An 18,933-nucleotide genomic window follows, 5' to 3' on the forward strand; every position below is an offset into this window, starting at 1 on the left:
TAGTAAACCTCCTTTGAACTGCCTCCAATGCATTTACATCCTTCCTTAAATAAGGAGACCAAAACTGCACACAGCATTTGCGGTGCGGTCTCACCAATACCCTGTATAACTGAAGCATAATATCCTTACTTTTATGTTCAATCCCTCGCATAATAAAGGTAGCATTCCATTAGCCTTCTTAATTACTTGCTGTACCTGCATACAAACTTTTTGTGACTCATGTACTTGAACGCCTAGATCCCTCTGCACCTCGGAATTATGCAGCCATTCTCCATTTAAATAGTATTCTGCCTTTTTTTCTTCCTGCCAAAGTGAACAACTTCACATTTTCCCACATTAAACTCCATTTGCCAGATCTTTGCCCACTCACTGAACTATCTATATCCATCTGCAACCTTCTTATGTCCTCTTCACAACATACTTTCCTACCTATCTTTGTGTCATCTGCAAATTTAGCTACCATGTCTTCACCCCCCCTCATCTTAGTCATTGATGTAAAAAGTTGAGGCCTCAGTACAGACCCCTGTGGGCCGCCACTCATCACATCCTGCCAATCAGAAAAAGACCCATTTATGCATACTCTCTGATTTTTGCCAGCCAGCTGATCTTCTATCAATGCTAATATGTTACCCACTATATCATTCACTTTTATTTTGCGTAATAATCTTATCAAATGCCTTCTTGAAATCCAAGTACAGTACGTCTTCAGGCTTTATCCACTTTATCCACTGTGAATTTAGCGAATTTTGGAAAACTAACACCAGTGCATCGACTACCTCATTAGCCACTTCTTTTAAGACCCTAGGATGTATTCTATCGGGACCCGGAGACTTGCCAGCCTGCAGCTCCATCAATTTGCTCAGTACCATTTCCCTCGTGATTTCAATTTCACCAAGCTCCTTTCTCCTGTTCACCTCCTGATTTGCAGCTATTACTGGAATGTTTTTTGTTTCGTCTAAAGTGAACACAGAAGCAAAATATTTGTTCATTTCTTCTGCCATTTCCTTATTATCTACTATTCACTCCCCATTGTCACTCTCTAAACGACTATCACTCACTTTACTTACTCTTTTCCTTTTTAAGTACTTGTAGAAACTCTTGCTATCCGTTTTTACATTTCTAGCTAGTTTCCTCTCATAGCCTAATTCCTTTCCCCGATTAACCTTTTAGTTATTCTCTGCCGTTCTTTATATTCTGTCCAATCATCTGTCCTGCCATTCATCTTTGTGGAGTTGTATGTTTTTTCCTTAAGTTTGATGCTTTCCTTAACATCTCTAGTTAACGACAGATGGTGGGTCCTCCCCTTAAATTTTTCTTTATAGTAGGAATGTACTTATTCCAAATACTCTGAAATATCCCCTTAAATGTCTGCCACTGCTTCTCTATTAATTCATCCTCTAGCCTAGTTTCCCACTTCACTTCAGCTAGTTCGGCTTTCATCCTCACATTGTTGCCCTTGTTTAAGTTTAAGATACTAGTCTTAGACCCACTCTTCTCCCTTTCAAACTGGATGTAAAATTCAATCATATTGTGGTCGCTGCTACCTAGGGGTGCCTTTACTCTGAGGCCATTAATTAATCCTGTCACGTTACACAATACCAAATCTAATATAACCAGAAAGAGAGAGAGAGGGTGGGGCACTGTCTCTGGATATAAACTCTCACACAGAGGAAGAGGGCACTGTCTATGGATATGATACAGTATGCAGGCAAAGAGGGTTTGGGTGACCTCCAGGGAGTCTAAGACATCCAGGCAGGTAGTGCAGGAGTCCCCTGAGTCTATCTAGCTTGCTAATTGGTTTTCCATTTTGGATGTTGGTAAGGTTGATGGTTCCTCAGAGTAATGCAGCCAGAGCCAAGTCTGTGGCACCATGAGTGGCTCAGCTGCACAGGAGGGGAGGAAGAAGAGAATGAGAGCAATAGTGTTAGGGGATTCCATAGTCAGGGGATCAAACAGGCGTTTCTGTGGCAGTAAACATGACTTCAGGAAGGTATGTTGCCTCTCTGGTGCCAGGATCAAGGATGTCATGGAGCAGCTGCAGGACATACATCTTTCTGGGGAGGGTGAACAGCCAGAGGTCATGGTCCGCATTAGTACCAATGACATAGGTAGGAAGAGTGTTGAGATTCTGAAAGCAGATTTTAGGGAGTTAGGAAGGAAATTAAAAAGCGGGACATCAAGAGCAGTAATCTCAGGATTACTCCCAGTGCCATGTGCTAGTGAGCATAGTTAATAGGAGCATTGAGCAATTGAACATATGGCTGGAGAATTGGTGTAGAAGGGACGGCATTAGATTTTGGAGGCACTGGGACCAGTTCTGGGGCACTTGGGACCTGTACAAGCTGGACGGGTTACACCTTAACAGGATTGGGGCTAATATCCTCGCAGAGAGATTTGCTAATGTTGTTGGGGAGGGTTTAAACTAGCTTGCCAGGGGGTCGGAACCTGAGGGGCAGCTCAAATTGGAAGGAAGTAAAGCTGGTAACGGGAAGTAGAAAATTGGCAAGTGAAATTAGAACATAGGCCAATTAAGGCAAGCATCAACTGAACCAAAAATGCGGAATAATGTCAAAAAGACTAAGTTAAGGGCACTCTACTTGAATGCATGAAGCATTCACAACAGGGTAAATGATTTAATGGCACTAACAGAGGTAAATAGGTGTGATCTAATTGCCATTAGGGAAACATGGCTTCAGAGTGACCAAGATTGGGAACTAAATATTTAAGGATATTCGACATTTAGGGCAGGCAAAAAGGAAAAGAAGATGGTGTTGCACTGATAAAAAGGGATGGGATCAGTACATTAGTAAGGGAGGACCTCAGATTGGAAGAACAAAATGTGGAATCTGTTCGGGTGTAGCTAAGAAACAGCAAGAGGCAGCAAACATTGACAGGAGTTGTTTATAGGCCCCAAACAGTAGTGGTAGTGTGGGGCATGGTATTAATCAGGGGATTGGAGAAGCATGTAGCATGGTAATACAGTAATCATGGGTGACTTCAATCTGCATATAGATTGGCTAAATCTAATGAGTACTAATGCTTTGGAAGACGAGCTTCTGGAGTGTGTTAGGGATGGTTTTCTAGAGCAGTATGTTGAGGAACCTTTTAGAGAACAGGCATTTTAGATCTAGCATTATGCAACAAAAAAGGATAATTAATAATCTTGTTGTAAATGAGCCTTTAGGGATGAGTGACCATAATATGATACAATTTTACATTATGTTTGAAAGTGAGGTAGTTCAATCAGGATGTTAAATTTGAAGATATGAGGGGCAAATTGGCTGAGGTGGGGCAGACTGGGAAAATACATTAAAAGGTATGACCGTACATAAGCAATGGACAGTCTTTAAAGAATTATTACATAGTTTACAGCAATTAAACATTCCTTTAAGGCACAAAAACCCAAAAAGAAAAGTCAGTTAACCGTGGCTAACAAAGGAAGTTAAGGATTGTATAAGGTTAAAAGAAAATGTCTATAAAGTTGCCAGAAATAGTCGTAAACCTGAGGATTGGGAGGATTTTAGAATACAGCAAAGGAGGACCAAGAAGAAGGGAGAATAGAATATGAATGTAAACTAGAGGAAAAACATAAAAACAGACTGTAAAAGCTTCTATAGGTATGAAAAAAGGAAGTGTTTGGCTAAGGCAAATGTGAGTCCATTATAGGCAGGTTCAGGAAAATTTATAATGGAGAAAAGAGAAATGGCAGAGAAGCTAAATGATTATTTTCTGTCTGTCTTCACTGAGGAAGATACAAGAAATATCCCAGAATTAGAATTCCAAGGGACGAGGGAGAGTGAGGAATTGAAGGAAATTTGTATTTGTAAGAAGGTTGTATTGGAGAAATTAATGGGACTGAAGATTGATAAGACCCCAGGACCTGATGATCTATATCCCAGAGTGTTGAAAGAGGTAGCTATTTCTAAATACCAATAACGTAAAGGGAGGTATCTATGGCAATAGCGGATGCATTGGTGATCATCTTTCAAAATTCTATAAATTCTGGAATGTTTCCTGCAGGTTGGAAGGTATCAAATGTCACTCCACTATTTAAAAAGGCAAGGGAGAGAGAAAACTGCAAACTACAGACCCATTAGCCTTACAACAGTAGTAGGGAGAATGATAGTATCTATTATAAAGGATGTGATAAATGGACACTTGGATAATAAGGATTTGGTTCGGCATAGTCAACATGGATTTATGAATGGGAAATCATGTTTGACAAACCTGTTGGAGTTTTTTGAGGATGTTACTAACGGAATTGATAAAGGGTAGTGAGTGGATTAGTATAAACTTGGATTTTCAGAAGGCTTTTGATAAAGTCCCCCAAAGAAGGTTGGTTAGCAAAAGTAAAGCACATGGGATAGGAGGTAATATACTGGCATAGATTAAGGATTGGTTAACAGGTAGAAAACAGAGAGTAGGAATAAATAGGTCATTGTCATGGTGGTATGCTGTGACTAGTGGTTTACCTCAGGGATCAGTACTTGGGCCCCAGCTTTTCACAATATATATCAATGATTTGGGTGTGGGAACCAAATGTAATATTTCCAAATTCGCGGATGATGCAAAACTAGGTGGGAATATATGTTGTGAGGAAGATACATAGCGGCTTCAAGAGGATTTGGACAGACTTAGTAAGTGAGCAAGACCATGGCAGATGTGGAAATGTGGAAATAATGTGGAAAAATGTTAGGTTATCCACTTTGGTAGGAGGAACAGATGTGTAGATTATTTCTTAAATGGTAAGTGGTTAGAAAGTGTAGATGTACAAAAGGACTTGGGTGTCCTCATCAATAAGTCACTGAAGGCTAAGATGCAGGTACAGCTGACAATTAGGAAGGCTAATGGTATGTTGGTCTTTATTGCAAGAGGATTTGAGTGCAGGAGTAGCGAGGTCTTGCTTCAATTGTATAGAACCTTGGTTAGACCGCACCTGGAGAACTGTGTGAAGTTTTGGTCCCCTTACTTTAGGAAGGATATTATTGCCACAGGGGCAGTGCAACAAAGGTTCACCAAACAGTTCCCAGGATGGCAGGACTGTCCTATGAAGAGAAATTGGGGAAACTGGGCCTGTATTCTCTAGAGTTTTAAAGAATGAGAGGCGATCTTGCTGAAACCTACAAAATACTTAAAGGGATAGACAGGGTAGATGCAGGTAAGATGCTTCCCCTGGTTGGGGAATTAAAAACCAGGGGACACAATTTCAAAATAAGGGAAAGTCACTTAAAACTGAGATGAGGAATTTTTTTTTTACTCAGAGGGTTGTGAATCTTTGGAATTCTCTACCCCAGAGGGCTGTGAAGCTCAGTCATTGAGTTTGTTTAAAGTAGAGATTGACAGATTTCTAAATGCCAGTAATGTAAAGGGACATGGGGATATGTGGGAAAAAGGCATTAAAGGCATCAGCCATTATCATATTGAATGGTGGAGCAGGCTCGATGAGTTGAATGGCATACTCCTGCTCCTAAATTCCTATATCCTATGTTCCTCACACATTGGAAGAGGATACTGTCTCTGAATATAAATGCTCACAGAGATGGAGAGGGAACTGTCTCTGGGATATAAACTCACACACAGAGGGAGAGAACACTGTCTCCGGGATAGAAACTCAGAAACAGGGAGAGTGCACTGTCTCTGAATATAAACTCACCCACAGAGGGGTGAGAAATAAAAGAAAACAAATGAAAATTCCTTGCTAGGCTCCAGAGGTAACGGTGTGTCTGTGGGAAGAGAAGCTAATGGAGATAATTCCTTTATGCCTACTAGATATTTAAGAATGGAATCAAGCAATGTCAGTCCCACCCAGTTGGACAATGAAGGCAAGGCATCTGAACGGGATGGTATGGTCAATCTTATCAATGTTTGCAGCCAGGTCAAGAAGGATGATGAAGAATAATTTTCTGGTGGTGGCTTTGATAAGGGCCATTTCAGTGCTGTTTAAAGACGTTGGAGAAGAAAGGAAGTTTGGAGATGAGGTGCTAGTTTGCAGGGAGAGACAGGTTTTCTATGGATGAAAGTGATGACTGCAGATTTAGAGTGGGGAGAGGAAAACAGTCCCTGAGGAGACGGAACAATTTAGATTATCAGCCAACATGAGGGCTGTGAAGGATGGTTGGTTGGTTAGCAATTTGATGTGAATAGAGTCAAGATGAGCACACAAAGGTCATTATGTGAGATGGGAGCAAAAGTAAGAAGAGGAAATGTACTATTGTGGACGAACTAGCATGAGTTCCATGTGCTTGGATTATACAAACATTCCTATCAGCATCATAAAAAGTTGACACTGCACTCCGTAGATTTGTTACATAAATACAGGTGATATAATGGAACACATGCAGATTTTTTTGGAAAAGGGGAGGGGAACATTCAGAATGTCAATCCCATGTTGGAATCAGTGCATAACAATATGCATTTTTTTCAAATTGTTTATCATTCCTTTCTCCCTTTCCCTCTTCCAGGTCAACAGGGCTCACTCCAACATCAATCTGAGTGTTTTTGAATTGTCTTTCTTGTTCTAATTATTATTTGCATTTTTTCCTGCAATGACCCATAAAGAAGTATGCCTTCTTCTTAGGCAGTGCCTCAGGATTGACGATGACATGCTTCCACCATGATTTGATCGGTTCTAAGATTGCTGATAAGCCCAATACATGATCTGCAGACTCTGCCACATGCACAACAGGTGGTGCTTGAAAGGTCAGATTGATGAGTTGTTTGGAGGTTTGGGTGCTCTCTCTGACACCTTGACTTTCCCTCTGTATTCTCAACAAAGTCTCTCAATATGTTTGGTACCTTCCCAAATGAACCTTTTCCGTTTTGGTTCGTCACTACTATATATTTTATATCTTGGAGCTCTGCATGAAGACACTGGTTTCTATGTGTGTAACAGGTTTTATTCATAGTGCTTTAGAATGTCTGCTCCTTGCTTCTAGCTCCAGCTTCCAGCAATCCCACAGTTTGTTTGCAATGCTCTGAGTCCACACCCATGCTTAACTAATCAAGCACAGTGAGCATCAATAATAAACAGACTCACATAATCAAACATAGACCTATTGGCACCACAATCACAAGCCTTACTGGAGTAGTACCGAGGGAGTACGTGCCCAGTGTTGGAGGACATTCCTCCTATACCTTGTACATCACGGACATTGCCACCCAATGTGGATCCAACCAATCAAAACCGAGATCAACCCACCCAATCAGAGTCTGTATTGATTCAGCCACTCAGAACCTAGATTTATCCGGCCAATCAGGGCTGGGCTTGCTCTCAGGTGGGCGAGTTGGGCTGCGGGAAACGGTTTTTGATGCGATGGTGTTGTCTTGTTCGGCTTATGGCTGCAAGAATCGGTACGATAAGGACCGGGGAGTTTCCTTCCACAGGTAGGGAGCGCCTGACAGCTCCGACTGTCTCGTTACGTGGTTCCTGCGCCATCTGAAAGCGATAAAGTTTGGCCCAGCCTTTAAACAGCGCCTGACGATGTAGGGGATGGATGGGGGGGGCAACTGAGGAAATGGGGGAGGGGGAAAAGGAAGGGGAGTTGAGGGGATTCGGGAGCGAGGAGGGAGTTCGTCAAGGGAGTTTTGAGGAGGAGGAGGAGGAGGAGGAGGGATATTAGGGAGAGGGGAGCTGGGGTTCACGAGAGGGAGTTAAGGCAGGATTTAGGAAGAGTTTTCAGAAAGGAGGTTGAAGAGGAGAGGTCCAGGCGGGTAAGGTGTTTGGGGGAGGGGGATGGAAGGGGGCTTCATAGGAAAAGTGTTTTGGTGGATGGGGAGGGGTGTTCAGGGAGGAGGTTTGGGGGTGGGACGTAGTGATCAAGTGGAAAGACCTATGTAATATAAATACATTTTTTGTTTGAGAGCTGCTTTCCGTTCTAATTTGGTTATGTACACGGACTGAATTGAACTATTTTTTTCTGTCTTGTATGTCGGTCTTGGTTCAGTGATAACGCTCGTGTTTTGGAGTCCGACTCCAGAGACTTAAGCACATAATCCAAACTGATAGATACTTCATTGCAGTACTGAGGGAGCGAGCAGCATTCAACAGAAATAAGAAAATTTCAAATGGAAATGAAGAAATGAGAAAATTACCAATGGATATGGACAGATTAGGTGAATGGGCCAAAATTTGGCAGATGGAGTTTAAGGTGGACAAGTGTGAGGTTGTCCATTTTGGTCAGAAGAATAAAAAGGTGACTTATTATTTAAATGGAGAGAAACTTCAGAATGCTTTGGTGCAGAGAGATCTGGGTGTCCTCGTGCATGAATCGCTGAAAGTTATTATGCAGGTACAGCAGGTAATAAGGAAGGCAAATGGAATTTTGGCATTTATTGCAAAAGGGATAGAGTATAAAAATAGGGAAGTGTCGTTGCAACTGTACAAGGCATTGGGTGAGACCGCACTTGGAGTACTGTGCACAGTTTTGGTCCCCTTGAGGAAGGATGTAGTTGCATTGGAGGTGGTTCAGAGGAGGTTCACTAAATTGATTCCAGAGATGCAGGGCTTGTCTTATGAGGAGAGATTGAGCAGTTTAGGTCCATGCTCGCTAGAGTTTAGAAGGATGAGAGGAGATCTAATTAAAGTATATAAGATGCTAAAGGGGAGAGACAAAGTAGACGTGGAGCGGATGTTTCCCCTCGTGGGGCATTCTAGAATGAGAGGCCATAGTTTTAGGCTAAGGGGTGGTAGATTTAAATCAGAGATGAGGAATTACTTTTCTCAAAGGGTCTTGAATCTGTGGAATTCACTACCTCAGTGCAGTGGATGCCAGGGCGCTGAATAAATTTGAGGAGATAGACAGATTTTTAATTAGCAATGGGTTGAAAGGTTATGGGGAGAGGGCGGGAAATTGGAGTTGAGGCTGAAATGAGATCAGCCGTGATTGTAATGAATGGTGGGGCAGGCTCGAGGGGCTGAATTGCCTACTCCTGCTCCTAGTTCTTATGTTCCAGATGAGATGTTGAACCCAAGCATGACTTCCCTTTGGGTGGATCTTTGAGATCCCACAGCACTATGTTAACTTAGAGTGGCTGAGTTCTTCTGGTGTCCTGACCAATATTTTATCCCTGAACCAAACCTAAACTAATGATCTGATCATTTATTTCAGTGTTTGGTGACCTTGCTCTGTGCAATTTGGATGTGGCATTTCTTACATTATAATAGTGACTGCACTGACAAAGTACTTAATTGGCTCTCAGGCACTTAGGGTTGTGAAAGGAGCACTATAAATGCAAGTTTTACCTTTTCCACTAAATAGAGGGTATTGCATTCTTGTTTCTTTGCCTTTTTGAGGAAGCTGAACATGCCTATGGACTTCATGCCACTGTTAAGGGTTTAAAGAACTAATGGGTTGGTGTCACACTCCATTGCTTTTTTTTTAAGCATTCAAAACAGTTCTGTCTTTCTAATAAACAGAAAACGCTGGAAACACTCAACAGCTCAGGCAATTCTGATGAAAGGTTGTCAACCTGAAACATTTAATCTTTCCACAGATACTGCCTGACCTGCTGAGCATTGCCAGCATTTTCATGCTTATTTCAGATTTCCAGCATCCATGGTATTTTAAATTATTGCAGAAGCTTAATTTGGAGCACAAGAAAATGCAGACAAATATTAAATATGCTAGTTCATGCTAGGGTACTTGTTTAGAGTAGGTACTTTGTCTAGATTATTTGGGTAGTGTTCCCTACTACTCAAATAACATTAGAAAGACTCCATCTTTCAATTTTATTGTATAGACTGCGTGAGACAGTGGTGGGTGCAGGGACGAAATGGCCCACAAGTGAGTGGGAGAATGTACAGAAACACTCATGGCACTTCTCAGTAACATAATAGGATAACTCCACCAAAACCAACCAAAAAAAGTTTGCAAGTTGAGTTAAAATAATAGCGACCCTCAAGATGCACATCTCTCTCTCATTTCTTATCAGTCGTGTAGACAGCAGGTTTCTGGTCTTTGTCTTTTTTTTAGTGTTTAGGGGCAGCATTATGTTAATTCGTGTACAGACAAAGGAGAGAAATGGGAGATGTCATTGGAAATCAGGCACCCTGGATTTTGCCTGGAATTTGATCTAGTTGGTGGTACACAAACTGGGTGCAGGCACTGCAACCTTCAAGCTCTGCAGGACTATGCAGAAATACCAGTACATAATGGCACTGTAGGTGGCACCCCTTAAAATTCAGAGAACATATGGTGCTAATACTCGCTGCGGTTCAGAGATTGCAGCGTGTTCACGCTACCGGCAGTCTGGCAAACAGTGTTAGTGTTCCCCAGTTGCTATATTGGAGGTGGTTCAGTGCAGCTTCCTGCAGCAAAGGAGCCAACACTCGGTTTTTGATAACATACGAATGGCCACTAAAACATTTAAGTATTTAGATGTATTTAGATTTGAAACGGCATTGCATACAGGGCTACGGGCCAAGTGCTGGAAAATAGGATTAGAATAGATAGGTGCTTGATGGCCAGCAAGGACACGATGGGCCGAAAGACCTGTTTCTGTGCTGTATAACTCTATGACACAAGTCCACTTAGCTGATGAAACTGGGTAGCATGATTTATTTCTCCTTGAGGGAGCTGACAGAGGTTATGCTGAAATGTTTGATATGCCACAGTTATGCATGGTCAGTATGGGTACTTTCCAGTACTGAGAATATTTAAGACATCTGAAATTTTAGCAAGGTAACAGATCATTGTACCATCTAGTGCATTCCAGACATGGCTATTCAATGAGGCTTTCCATAGCAGGTATACATGGTCCAAAGCATTGCAGCATTACCTTGATTCTAAAGCTGCAGACAATAATTTTGGGAATTACATGCAACACACATTGCTCCTTATATTCCTTGTTCCCAAAACTCAGATTACAAGATAATTATGGATTATAGAGGTCATTAAACCCTCATCGAATTAAGTTTTGGTCCCTTTTTATGTGAATGATTTCTTAGTCTTAAATTTGCATCTAAATCCTTCCCTTTTACACTATGGATCTATCTTGTGACTCCTGTGCGGTAGGCCCAGCACATGAGTAGCTCACTTGTGTCTCAGTGTTAAGCATTGCACAGAGCAGTTGAGGTGTGATCTGAGCAGCGTCTGCCTGCCTTGCTCACAATTTTCCCTGACATAAAGACTTGGACTTTCCATATGAGTGCTGCCCATTTCTAGGTGGGTAGTGGTGGTCAGGCTGATGGAATGGGGCAGGTCCCCTCAGATCAGATTTGGCCTATTTGATTTTTACCATGATTCCTTTCCTGTAAACCCTCTGTGGCTTTGATCTTTCTGCTGGCAGCCTGAACATCGGAATCAAATGAAGGAGGTAAGGGGGGAAGCTACTGCTTAAATGTAAGCACACTAGTGTGATTTTAAATACACTGGACATGATTCCCAGTCAAAACTATCTATAAGGGTTACTTTGTGAGACTTGCATCTAGCCATTGCAGAAGTCTTAGCAGCTTTTGCTCCCTTCACCTGTTTGGTGGCTACATTAATCTCCTGGACTGACAGTCACCAGTCATCTTTCTCATGTCCGGCCTCCTGTATTGCAGACTCAAGCTCTGGACTCGACCAATAGTTCCTGCATCTGCACTGCATGAGAAGGGACTGTGTCTGTTACCTGCACTTGAGAGCAATGTTCTTGAATTATTGACCTCTAAAAGCCAGTCACCCTAGCCTTTGGTCATAGAATCCTCAACTGAGGCCTGTCTTTGTCACTTCCAGCGAAAGCAGAAGCCTTCTCAAAGTTTCTCCTTTGTTCCTCCTGCTTACTGGTGCTCTGTGATCTACTCAGCAGTATCTGCTCCGGTCAGTAATGTTGTCTTCTCAGGAGTGTGCTGCATTGTCAGAGATGCTGTGTTTTAGATGAGGCATTAAATTGATGCCATAGGATCTTTTAGGTGGATGTAAAAGATCCCATGGATGGCACTATTCAGAAAAGAGCAGAGGAGTTCTGCTGTCTTGGCCAATATTTGTTGCTCACACAATCTTGCTGTGCATTAGCTCTTGAAGTTCAGCCTGCAAGCTCATTTTATTGCTTTTTGTGGAATCTAGCTGTGCATTAGTTGGCTGCCATGTTTTTCAACCATATGACTGGCTACAGCTAATTAAGTGCTTTTGAAGTGTAAAGTACTTTTAAATGTTCTAAGCGGAGCTTAAACCTAGGATTTCTGATTGGGCGAGAGTGTTAACAGTGAACCAAAGTTGACCCCTACTAAAAGGGAACTGAGGTGGTGTAAAACTAGCTGTATTGCTTCACAGAGGAGAAACAGCAGTTACTTCCCAGGTTTAGGGCTAACCAAATGAACATGCAGCTGAATGTAGTAGATATGAGGACTGGCCAATCTGTTACACTAGGCCTCACTCTATAGGGGGCTGCATGGCACTTATCATTGGGAATCGCTCATGGCACTCTTAATCATTAGGATTGACTAAGAGCTGTTACACATGGAGTGACATAATAGTGTGCCCTGGTGAATGTGTGGTGACATCATTGGGTAGCTAGGTGAATGTGCAGAAGAATGCCATCATCAAATTGACTGCAAGTGTCCACCCTGTGTCGATCATCCTGTTAAAACATTTTATTAAGATTTTCCCTCTAACAGTCTTTCTAAAACTTAAAGGTTTCCCCTGAAACGGCCGGAGCTCTGTAAGAAGTGGCTGGCTGCAGTAAGGAGACGTAATTTTACACCCACCAAAAACAGCAATCTTTGCTCGGAACATTTCACATTGGACTGTTTTAGAAAGAACTGTAACAACAAAATACTGGAAGAAAATGCTGTACCATCCATTTTCTGCTTTACACGACCAAATCAACAGTCAAAGGTAACTTTTTTGTTCAATTACAATGCAGAATAAGTTGATCAATGTTGGTAACTTTGAATGTAGCACTGCCGTTTAAATTGTACGCATGTTATAAAGTACCTTCTACAGGTTAATACACAGTGGATCCAACAGTGATCCCGTTCCATACAGTTTTAGCTTAAATTTTGATTGCATTGTTATTTGTGTAGAATGTAATGCATAATGATCATCATCATATTAAAAAATCTAGCATCAGATATTTAAAACAAGTAGCCATGAAATGAATTATCAGTTAAGCTGTTCTTGATAGTGTTAGTTTAAGAAATGTTAGCCTGGATGCTGAAAGAGTTCTTTATTCTTTGGATAGGCTCATGGATTCTTTAACACTTACCTGAATAATCAGAACAATGGGGTCTTGGTTTAGTGGGCTGGAATCTGCTAGAGTTGGACATATCTCATTCTGCCCAGTAGTTTGGATGTTCCCTGAACCCTTAAGCTCAAAGCCTTTTTGCCCTGCAACTGTGAACTGATAAAGGTGCATCCGAGATCTTAATGAATAACAGAGCCATCAATGTTTCTTAGCCAACAAGATTTAAGGATTGAGAAATAAACAGAGGAAGGAGAGTGAATTAGAGGGTTGAATTTGTCAAATCCGGTACAGAAAGAGAAAGGGAATGAAAGGTTAGATTGAGTGAGTTGGGGGAGACAAAGGGCAGAGTGTAAAAGTAAGATTTTTTAAAAATTGACATTACTAAAATCTCCAACAATTCACTTCATGAAGAAATGAGACTCCACACTTTTAATTGTTCACTTTCTGGGTCAGAGAGGTTGATTGGAAGTCATTTACAATTATTGTATCATTAACAGGGTAGTTAAACAATTTACTACTTGACCAAACTTCTTTGGCGAGTTTAATGGGCAAACATAACTTCATGTAACTCGGGGGAGGTTAAAGGTGAGATGTTGTGTTCGCAAAGTAAAGGCAGATTGTCGTAAATGATCCAGCAATTCAATTGTGCTTTGTCACAGGTTGCTGGCCGATTTGTGCATTAATAATGGTACGCATCGTTCACACTGATATTTTCAGCAAGTTCCAGCCAAATGTCAAACCTGAAGCACTTCTGTCAATGTAGAATGCCCTCAGTACTGCCCACCAGTGTCTATCTGAACTCTGCACTAAATACTTTGCGGGAAGCAAAAGCACCACCTTTCTCCAGAAACAGCCAAGCTACTCTGACGTAAATATTGATCATATACGCAAGACATCTTGAGTTTTAATTGACATTAGTTAAAACAGGAATGGTTCAATGGCAGCACTTTTAAATCATATTTAATATTGCAGAGTAGAGAAGAGAGGAAGAAAACCTGTTAACTTTCAATTTCCCATTCACTCAAAAGATATAAATCCTACCTGTAACAAAATTTGACAGGATTAGGAGGGAGAACCTTAGATGTTATCATTCACCGCCCCCCCCACCTTCTCCTTTCATTCATGGGTGTCGAAGTCACATAATTCTTCCCTGGCTGAGATCAGCTAACTAGAGCAAGGATTGTTCCAAGTACATTGGTCAGTATGCCTGTCAGATCAAATGTGCATTTATCTGCTTGTTTTGACACACTGTTTTTCATCTGACAACATGCTGAATTCATTATTATTTTAAATATATCCCAGCATCAAAGGAAATCCCTGATATTAGATGAGGAAAGCCATGACCTCAGCTAATTAGATCTTCTTTACACTAGGGAAATGTAGACTTTAGGGTGATTGACTTATGGGTCTGTCGTTCTTGTTTGCTTGGTCACCCTTTTTGAATATGGGCATCACATTAACCTTCTGGTACCTTTCCAGTGTTCAATGACTTCCCTGATTTTTCACAATTCTTTCCCCATCTATAAACACACATTCCTGTTTTTGTTGCCTGACACATCAGCTTTTGATGTAAACAAAGATATGCAGAAATTAAACTTTTTCACCCAGTGATCCCAAAATCTATGTTGATATGTGGTTTCAAATAAATAACCTCAAATTTCAACATGGTTAACGCAAGAAAAGCTGTTGGGTTAGACTTTTTTGATTAACCATATATGCTATAAAATGTACTTCAATTTGTATTTTTATATAACCCATAAGCCAGGTTAAACTTTAACATTGACATATGGTACAACAATTGTTAGGATTAGATAAAAGTTTATAGTTTGAGGAAATAACTGCAGGAGATCTGTTGCAGTAAATCTATTACAAATGTGACTCTAAACTTTAAATCTGCTATCACCAAATATTGAAAGTAATGTTCAGAACTGTTAATCTATTAATCACCGTATTGATAGAAGTTAGAAATGGCAATGGCAAGTGACCAACCTCGTGCAGCAGAAGATTTAACAGAGGACGCCGAATTAAAGCAAGCGCATGGTCTGCTAACTGTTTACGATCACAGCTACAGTGTGGGTGATGCATGTTTGCAAAAGAAAAAGATTCAGCAGTTGGAAGAGCAGAATGAGAAGCTGAAAAAGAAACTGAAATTCTTACAGCAGAAATCTCGCCGTCAAGAGCAACGATTACAGAGAATGAAGAAATTATTACAGGAACTTAATGCCCAAGAGATATTACCACATCAGAGCTGTGTGCTGTTACATGATACTTTGTATGAAGTGATTAAAGTTTAAATGTAAAAATGTTTACCAGTACAACATTTATTAAATGGCAGATAGTGTAGAAACATAACCAATTATCTTTACTACCCAGGATCGAGGGAAGGAGATAACTAGCAAAATGCCTCAGGGGTCAATGCTAGGATAATTATTGTTTACATTGTACATAATGATTTTGAATAGGCACAGTTGAATAAATTTGCTGACATATGGGGTAGGGGACTGCAAATTACATAAGCAGACCAACTACAGAGGAATATGTGGCATTGCACTTACTTTTTTGGCTTTTCTAAACTTGTAAAGTGATGAGATTGAAGAAATGGACTAACCAGTCAGAATAAGGTGAACAGTAGTAGGACATGACAGACCTAGGGATAGTGATAGAAAGCTCACTTAAACAATCACTGTGTGAAACAGCAATAAAGACAAACTGGGTCCTGGCATGTATAGCCAGAGAGATGAAATACAAGTCAATGCTGGTGATGGTGAGGTTTTAGAGAGCACTCATTCAGCCCTCCTTGGAGTATTGCGAATAGTGGAGGATATCCTGACTTTGTATACTAAAAGCAGCTAAACCAATGTTAGCTAACAGGTGAGTTAAGAAACTAGGAATGTCTATGCTGCAGAACAGACTCTTGAGAGAACCTTATCAAAGTTTTCAAGCTTCTAAAGGCTACAGGTAAACTGAACCATAAAATGCTCAACACCACAAACTGCAGCTAGGTGGCATGAAATCAAGAAAAGGGGAAATTAACAGTTTAGAAATTATCATTTGGTAGTACAGAACTTGAGTATTGCTGAAAAAAGACATTTTGTTCAAGCTTTTTGTCTTGCACTCGTCAGGACAATCACAAGAATACCAATGTCAGGGGAAGCAACAACTTTATACTGTATGAGAAGAATGCTAATTGGTTGGCAAGTGGACCCTGGTAGAGGTGTTGCCATGGAGAATGCACTAGTTAATAGTGACTGACAGTTAACGGCCAACCAGCTGCCTGGTTTAAAATTTCAAACAATGCTTGGTCGTTAACGGTCAGTCACCATTAACTGGTGCATTCTCTATTGCAGCACTTTCACAAAATACCTTTTTATTAGCAATACTCAAGACAATTTAGACTTTACACCCTATGTGTGAAATTGTTGAGTGATTGGAACAGGACATTCAGCCAAAAACTACATGTTTTTGTCCATGACCGCCTAATCTAATTCCCTTCTCTTGCTTTCTCACCATACAACTTATTGTGCCTCTTTTTCAAGCAATTGTCTGATTCCCTTTTAGAAGTAGTTACAGATTGACACAGAACAATTGAAGCAGATAATTTCAAGTTCTAACCATCCTGATGTTTTTAACTTCCCTTAATTATTTTAGTGACTACCTTAAATTTATGCCCTTTTATCATTCAGTAGTTACAGCCTATCATTTTCTTTACAGTCATTGAATTCCTTTGTCATGTCATCCCTTAATCTCTGTCCTACTAAAAGAAAATATAAAACTTCAATTTCTCAAGCCTTTCAAATGGATGAGGTGTTACAATTAGTGAATTGTTCCATTGTTATATCCTTCCTATATAATGGAATGTCAAAATTGTAGATACTATCCTAACTTGAGGTTTTCTACAAGTTCAATATTACCTCCTTGCATTTGTACTTTGTTTCAAGAACTGCATTTGCATGTCTTTATTGGCTTTACCTACTTGGATTTCCCACCTTTAATAATCTATACACCAAGGACTCCAAGCTCCATTACTGTGTTTTAAATCTTGACCTTATTGAAACTTGTAAGATTCTTAGGTGGCATGACAGGGTAGATGCTGAGAGGTGGTTTCCCCATGTGGGAGAGTCTAGGACCTGAGGGCATAATCTGAGTAAGTAACCATTTAAGACAGATGAGAAAAAATTTCTTCTGAGGTTAGTGAATCTGTGGAATTCTTTACCGCAGCAGGCTTTTGAGGCTGGGTTGTTAAGTATATTCAAGGCTGAGAGATTTTTAATTAGTAAGGGAATCGGGGGAAAAGGCAGGAAAGTAGAGTTGAGGATTTTCAGATCAGCCATGATCTCATTGAATGCTGGAGCAGATTCAATGGGCCAAATGGCCTGCTTCTGCCCGTACTTACGGTCTTAAGGTCTTGTCCCTATCTTTCCTTATTCCTGATGTTTGAGGGAAAACAAAAAAAGAATATAGTTCGTATTTGAACTTTGGAATTGCAGTGGTTGTTTTGGTCCTGTAATGTCTTAACTGCGTTTTCAAAAAACTGCAAATTGTATACAAAATAATCTTTGTACAATTGCTTGATTATTTCAGTAATAACGTGTCTAAAAATTGTAATGCAGTGTAGTATCTGTGAGAAACCAAGTCTATGGACAGAATTGCTGGTTGTGAAAATATTGGCAAAACTCTAAAATAACCATGTAATAAAAACATAGAATGTCAAAGTATCACCCAAATGTCTTGATTATCTTGTTTTGTGTGATTTTGTACTGTGGGGAGGAGTGGCAATTGTAAGGACAATGTGAGGTGTGACTTTGGGTTATGTTAGATATTTTCTTGAGCGTTTACTAAATACTCATAAGACAAACTAGATCATGAGAAATTGATTTTTCTGTAAATGTCTAGATGAGCAATGGTAAGATCCACATTGTATGGATGAACTGTTAATCTGTACTCCAGCCACTGTTACCAAGTAATACTTCTGGCTGGATAAGCAAATACTTCTGCCAAATCAGGAAGCAGGCTTGGAAATATTGTGGTTTTATTTACATAAGGTAGATAAATAGTCTTGAGTTTAATGCAATGGAAAAATATATTTACGAACCTCAAATACACACAAGATGCAATTATTCTCTCTAAACATAGATTTTTAAACATGTGTTTGTTTACTACAAACTCAGTCTAGCCTGTCTCCCTACTTGGGCTGCAATGATTACAACACACAGCATTACAACTGGTAGCTGTAATGTTCACACTAATGATTACTTAAAACAGAGGAGACTGAGGGGAGATCTGAGGTGCATAAAGTAATGAGGGTCCTAGATACAAAGGATGGGAAGGACTTGTTTCCAATGGGAGACATAGCTCTAAAATAATTGGTGGAATGATTAGAGGAAGTTGGGAGAAAAAAATTAATCAGGGGGTGGTGGGGATCTGGAACTCTACCTGAAAGGGTGATGGAGGCAGAAACCCTCTGCCTTTTTTTAAAAAAAACCTGATATATGCACTCAATGTTGTAACCTACAGACCAAAAGCTGGAAGATGGGATTCGGCTGGATAACTATCGGCTGGTATGGACACGATGAACTGAATGGCCACCTTCTGTGCCTTAAATTCTCTATAGAATCATAGAAAGTTTACGGCAGAGAAAGAGGCAACTTGCCCATTGTGTGTCTGTACCGGCCAAAAAAAACAAGCCGCCCAGCCTCATCCCACTTTCCAGCACTTGGTCTGTAGTGCTGCAGGATAGCGGGGCTTCAGGTGCATCTGCAGACACCTTTC

The 18,933-nt window shown here is 40.6% G+C and overlaps 1 protein-coding gene across 1 annotated transcript; it reads left to right on the forward strand.

Annotated features, from left to right (window-relative positions):
- The first annotated feature begins 7,257 nt into the window (after positions 1-7,257).
- Positions 7,258-17,879, forward strand: LOC144675733 (THAP domain-containing protein 1-like). Its single transcript, XM_078536369.1, has 3 exons — positions 7,258-7,383; positions 12,614-12,815; positions 15,123-17,879. The coding sequence occupies exons 1-3, from the start codon at positions 7,313-7,315 to the stop codon at positions 15,456-15,458; spliced, it is 609 nt and encodes a 202-aa protein (XP_078392495.1). The 5' UTR covers positions 7,258-7,312; the 3' UTR covers positions 15,459-17,879.
- The last annotated feature ends 1,054 nt before the right edge of the window (positions 17,880-18,933 follow it).

The sequence above is a fragment of the Cetorhinus maximus genome, chromosome 1 (genome assembly GCF_964194155.1).
Source record: "Cetorhinus maximus chromosome 1, sCetMax3.hap1.1, whole genome shotgun sequence".
In the NCBI taxonomy this organism is placed as follows: domain Eukaryota; kingdom Metazoa; phylum Chordata; class Chondrichthyes; order Lamniformes; family Cetorhinidae; genus Cetorhinus; species Cetorhinus maximus.